Below are 6,000 nucleotides of genomic sequence, written 5' to 3'. Positions count from 1 at the left end.
AGTGCACGGGATTGTAGTCGTGGCTAAAGGTACATGATTGTGGTATTATGTTCTTATGTCCTCTATCCTCACCTACAAGACATTTTTTCCTTACTTAATCAATAATACATTATATTTTATTTCCTCTCTAGTTATGAGTGGAAGGCGCGTGCTGATGTTGGCTGTGGTTGCAGCCGTGGCTGTGGCGCAGGTGACGGCTGATGCTACCACCGAGGACTATGGATGCACACACAACGATCAATGCGGCTCCAACTCTTGCTGTGTCGTGTCTGGTGATTACAACATGGAAACACACACACACACACACACACACACACACACACACACACACACACACACACACACACACACACACACACACACACACACACACACACACATATATATATATATATATATATATATATATATATATATATATATATATATATATATATATATATATATATATATATATATATATATATATATATATATATATATATATATATATATATATATATATATATTAGTTAAGTTCTATTTCCTCTTCGTTCTTCTCCACCAATCTTTCCCTTTCTTGAGGATCTGGCAGCAACGTAAAAGCTCTCAGGTAGAAGAAGCATCTTCCCAATGCATCCATCGCCTTGCTACAGCCATCACGTCTTGCTACAGTGCATCGTCCCATCTCTTTTTTCCAAGATCGAAATAACAACATGTCAGCGCACTGGACGACTCAAATACGTTCCCTATACGCAAGTGATGCATAACGGAGGATGTATAAAAGGCATGAAGGCACCCAACTTCTCAGTCAGTCAAGAAGAATCGGTGATTGAGACGGCGTGCGTCTCCTCGCCTTCGCCTCCGAGCGCTCCACTCGGTAACTTAAGTAACTAAGCAATGAGTTTATAAGCAAGATTTTATTTCTTCACTCGCTTCTAACGTCTCTTCGGTCCCCTCTTCCAACATGTACAATCATGATAGTAATTACTTTAAAATTGTGGTTACATAACATTTAAAATCTAGATCAAGCTGCCAGAGATAAGATTATAATCTGGTTTTGGATCCACTGAGCTGATCAGGTCCATGTTGCTGCCTTATTTTTTAAATAACCATTCTCTCTCTCTCTCTCTCTCTCTCTCTCTCTCTCTCTCTCTCTCTCTCTCTCTCTCTCTCTCTCTCTCTCTCTCTCTCTCTATATATATATATATATATATATATTCAGAAAGCTAATATACGTTTTATTATCTCCATGCGTCGCCCAGGCATTATTTTGATGCTGCTTTTTCTCTCTTGGGTGGGAATGACTTGGCATGTGTTTCCTTGCAGGTCAATATAGGTACATCAAGCCTAGATGTGCTCCACTCGGGACTAAAGGATCATTCTGCATCTCATCCCAGACCGAGCCTTCGAAATTCGGCTTACCCTTCCCTGATTACTACGTAAGTTTTTTTTTTTCTCTCTCTCTCTCTCTCTCTCTCTCTCTCTCTCTCTCTCTCTCTCTCTCTCTCTCTCTCTCTCTCTCTCTCTCTCTCTCTCTCTCTCTCTCTCGTGGCTATCCTCTGCACTGATTATGGGAGAATGTAATGTCTTGCTTAAGTCAAGGAGATACCACTGAGACAACACACGTGAGACATTAATCTATCTTCACAACAAGGTCGTGGCTGTAAGTTAAGTAAACAAACTGAAGAAGGGCCTATGTTTGCGTCCTGCATCCTGCTTGTTTATCTACAACTCGGTTTTCCCATCCTGCTGGAAAGTCAGTGATTTCAACAACATAAGTATCCATCTTATATGCCTATTTATTTCATTCAAATAATTTCTTAGTCTTTTTATTTTCTTTTTATTCTCCCTCCTTCATAAATTCTTATTAATTTATGTTTCTGCAACCATGTATATAATCATGTATTTTTTTTTTTTTATGTGTGTGTGTGTGTGTGTGTGTGTGTGTGTGTGTGTGTGTGTGTGTGTGTGTGTGTACTTATTTCTTTACACGACTGAATCAAGCTTGTAACCTCTCTCTCTCTCTCTCTCTCTCTCTCTCTCTCTCTCTCTCTCTCTCTCTCTCTCTCTCTCTCAGTCGTATGCAAAATGCTTAAAAACATTAATAAGAGATACTCGTAAACTCGTTAATCACTTAGAAGAAAAGAACTTATTTAAAAATACTCAACACAGCTTCCCCAACGAACGCTCTTGTTTGACGAACCTCTTAGATTTCTTCTATGCTATTCTGAACCAGTATGACGAAAGTAAAGCCGTAGGTATAACATATCTTGATTTTCAAAAGGCCTTCGACAAAGTCCCCCTACAAACGTTTACTGATTAAACTAAAATCTCACGGTATCGAAGGCGACGTGTTGAGATTTGTAGAAAACTGGCTATACAACCGTAAACAAAAAGTAGTCATAAATGGAAAAGCATCCAAGTGGACTAACGTAACCAGCGGGATGCCGCAGGGATCAATCTTAGCACCCCGTTCCCTTCCTAGTTTATATAAACGACATAGATGAGGGAGTTATCAGTATAATATCGAAGTTTGCTGATGCCATCAAAATAGCGAATTCCGTAGTCTCTAATGAACAATAGAAATGCAGAAAAATCTAGACAAGTCGTCGGAGTGGGGGCAAACCTGGCATATGGGTTTTAATGCAGATAAGTGCAGTGTTTCACATGGGGTATAGAAACGAGAAAGCAAAATATATCTAAATTTTAAATGGTGCCCAACTTAAAAGTGTTGACAGCAAAATTGATTTAGGAGTAACAATATCGAGTAGCTTAAAACCTAGTCAACAATGTTCAGAAGTCGTAAAGAAAGTGAATAAAATAACTGGCTTAATCGGCTGAGCTTCTGAATATAAATCTAAGGATACAGTGCTCACTTTGTATAACTCTTTAGTCCGTCCCCTTTTGGAATATTGCATTCAAGCATGGTGCCCTATTACCAGAAACACATTGATAAATTAGAGAGAGTTTAGCGTAGAGTGTAACTCTACGCTAAACTGTGTGTGTGTGTGTGTGTGTGTGTGTGTGTGTGTGTGAGAGAGAGAGAGGAGAGAGAGAGAGAGAGAGAGAGAGAGAGAGAGAGAGAGAGAGAGAGAGAGAGAGTCTAAGTCCCAATGTATTTGCAGCTGGTGGTTGAAGCGGGGTACAACCAATTTTGCCCCTGTCAGCCTGGCCTCGTCTGCTACAGGGGCGAGTGCCACCCAGAAGATGAAGTCACCACCCACAGCCGTGAGCACAACAGTCTCTCCTTGCAGTTCTATTAGCTATAGGAACCTGCCACCATGTGCTGTGTTATTTATTAGTGTCATGAAATCATATTATGATTTCTGACGTTCTTATTATAGAAGCTCAAGTTGTTAGGGGCGTGGGTCGTATGTCAAACGTCTCACGCCGGCCAGCCAGAGCATTGCTTCCTTGGAAATGTTGCACTGTTAGCTGAAGTGACTCGTCCTATTTGATTAACTGTTCCTCTGGGTGTGTCTCTTTTCCTTCTCCTCCTCCTCCTCCTTCTCCTTCATTTTCTTGACATTGGCTCGGTCTTTATAACAATGCCAGAGTGTACCAGTTGTCTACGACAGTTGTGCATTTAGTAACAAAACCTGAAATTTCCAACATTGTGCACACCTTCATGTTTACTTTCAGGTTAGGAGAAAAGTTACGGAGTTACGACGTTTGAGAACGGAAGCGGCCAGGGCGTGGGTACAGCGATGCCACTTTTCCTAAACTATGCTACGTAACTTCTGTGATATGTAAAAGGCACTACAAGAAAGATAAATAAATGATAAATATAATTTTGACGTAAATGTTGTAATATCCCCCAAAAGTAAAGTGTACTAGCAGTGCCATGAGATGATCCACTGTCACTGTGTACACTAGGACGCAGTGGGCAGTGCAGGTGTGCCAGAACTGCGCCCACTGCAACGCACTGTGCCTCTGCTTTCAACGCTTAAATATTGATCGTTCCCAGTGAGGTATTCCGAAAACAGAGTATTCCACTTTCATTATCATCTAGAATTCCTAGTTGGAGTGGGTCTACAAGGCTGGAGATGGCCCGCAGTGATGAGTCCAGTGACCAGCGCGATTGACCTCATAGGGCTAGATACTCGTACATGGAAATATATCTATACACATATGGACATTTTTGGTGCACTTATGTATTTGCCTGTGTATGACTGAGTGTGTATGTGTATGTAAAGGAATTTTGTGAATGGTGCAAATGGTATATTTCAATGAGAAAATGAAGAGGACGTAAATGAAAAAAAAAAGTATGCCATAAAAAAGGAGAACGTAAAAACGAAAATGAGCTATTTATAGGGGACACTGACGGTCACCACGGAGCCTCGGCAGCCACGGCGAAGGGCGGCAGCAAACAGCGACGAATGAGGCGAGAGTTTTTTTTTTTTTGACGTAAGAGGGCATGGGAAACGAAACCCGAAAAAAAAAAAAAATCCCACTTAGGCGTCAGTCCTAAAAAAAAAAGACGTCAAAAGAATCATCGAAAAATGAAGGATATGTGTCTTGAAATCTCCCTCTTGAACTGGCAGAGATGACTTTACTTCATCAGGTTTTGTATGTGTGTGTGTGTGTGTGTGTGTGTGTGCGTTTTAATGATTGAGCGTTTTTTCATGTTTTCTTTTTTTTTTTTCGCTGAATTTGGTTACTATACTTCGATATTCGATATATATATATATATATATATATATATATATATATATATATATATATATATATATATATATATATATATATATATATATATATATATATATATATATATATATATATATATATATATATATAAGTAGCTTTGAGTAATTGTTATAAATTCATTGTTTTCGTTCCAACATTTATCACAGCAAAAATAACGTATTAATAAGAATTTGGGGAATAATTAGTTTATATCAAAGAATAACTTTTAGAAATAAAATATTTCATCATGAGTTGCTTTGGGAAAAAGAAAAAGTTTCTCTTAATCCAACACCCGCCCGCTTCATCACACCGCTTCATCACATCACACCTCAGCAAAGGACAAATGAATCCAGTTCTGGCCAGCGAAGTACTACTACTACTCTCTATGACACTTATCTCTGCCCTTTACGACAACCTTCATTATCATCGATATTGTACAAAAGCATGTGTGTGTATGTTTGTGTGTAAATGCGTCTTATTTCCTCAGCTCTCCCCCCCCCCCCCCTCTCTCTCTCTCTCTCTCTCTCTCTCAGCCAACTGTAATAGATCGTCTTCCCTTCTACCTACTCTTCCTCTCCCTCCCACTCGCCCCTTCCCTCTCGCTTTCCTCTCATACCTCCTCGTCCCGCTCTTCCCTGTCATCCCTTTCTTCCTTCTCGTCCCTTTTTGTCCCTCTCTAATATCTCGTCCTTTCTCTTCACTCTCTCTTTTCTCCTCATCCCCCTTTTTCCTTCTCTCTCTCTCTCTCTCTCTTGCATACCTCGTCCCTCTTTCTCCTCCTCCTCGGTCCTTCCTCACCTATACGTCCTCCCCACTCGGTCCTCCTCCCCTCCCTCACGCAACCATGGCCTTGGTCTTGACCTCCACCATCGACTCATCTTGGTTGCCTCAGTTACCGATTTTTTTCTTTTGTTACCTAGTTTCCATATTTTCATCTTTTTGTTTTCGTTCTTATTCGCTCAGGACATTTTCCCCATTTCCTCACTTCCTGTTTGACCACATTGCATATTTTCCTTGTTCGTTTATTAATTTGGTTTATTTAGTTTCTCTCCTTTGTGACACGCGTGATTCTCTCTCTCTCTCTCTCTCTCTCTCTCTCTCTCTCTCTCTCTCTCTCTCTCTCTCTCTCTCTCTCTCTCGTGTATGCGAAGCGAGAGGATGGGCTCGCCGCTGTAAGGTGAGGTGGAGCCACACTTGTCTCGCACATACACGTTCTTTTGGTGTTACTTTGGGCCATAATTCTGAAACACTTCTGCGCCGCACCTCCATTATTTCAAAAGGTTTTTGTTGAAGCTGCACGTTTTTCAGGGTGTTTTTTATGTTCTCTTG

The 6,000-nt window shown here is 40.5% G+C and overlaps 1 protein-coding gene across 1 annotated transcript; it reads left to right on the top strand.

Annotated features, from left to right (window-relative positions):
* The first annotated feature begins 707 nt into the window (after nucleotides 1-707).
* Nucleotides 708-3,779, top strand: LOC135111572 (uncharacterized). Its single transcript, XM_064025012.1, has 4 exons — nucleotides 708-868; nucleotides 1,309-1,421; nucleotides 3,108-3,210; nucleotides 3,625-3,779. The coding sequence occupies exons 1-4, from the start codon at nucleotides 742-744 to the stop codon at nucleotides 3,627-3,629; spliced, it is 348 nt and encodes a 115-aa protein (XP_063881082.1). The 5' UTR covers nucleotides 708-741; the 3' UTR covers nucleotides 3,630-3,779.
* The last annotated feature ends 2,221 nt before the right edge of the window (nucleotides 3,780-6,000 follow it).

Source organism: Scylla paramamosain, chromosome 22 (assembly GCF_035594125.1).
Source record: "Scylla paramamosain isolate STU-SP2022 chromosome 22, ASM3559412v1, whole genome shotgun sequence".
In the NCBI taxonomy this organism is placed as follows: domain Eukaryota; kingdom Metazoa; phylum Arthropoda; class Malacostraca; order Decapoda; family Portunidae; genus Scylla; species Scylla paramamosain.
This window is presented reverse-complemented; position numbering and strand designations above follow the sequence as displayed.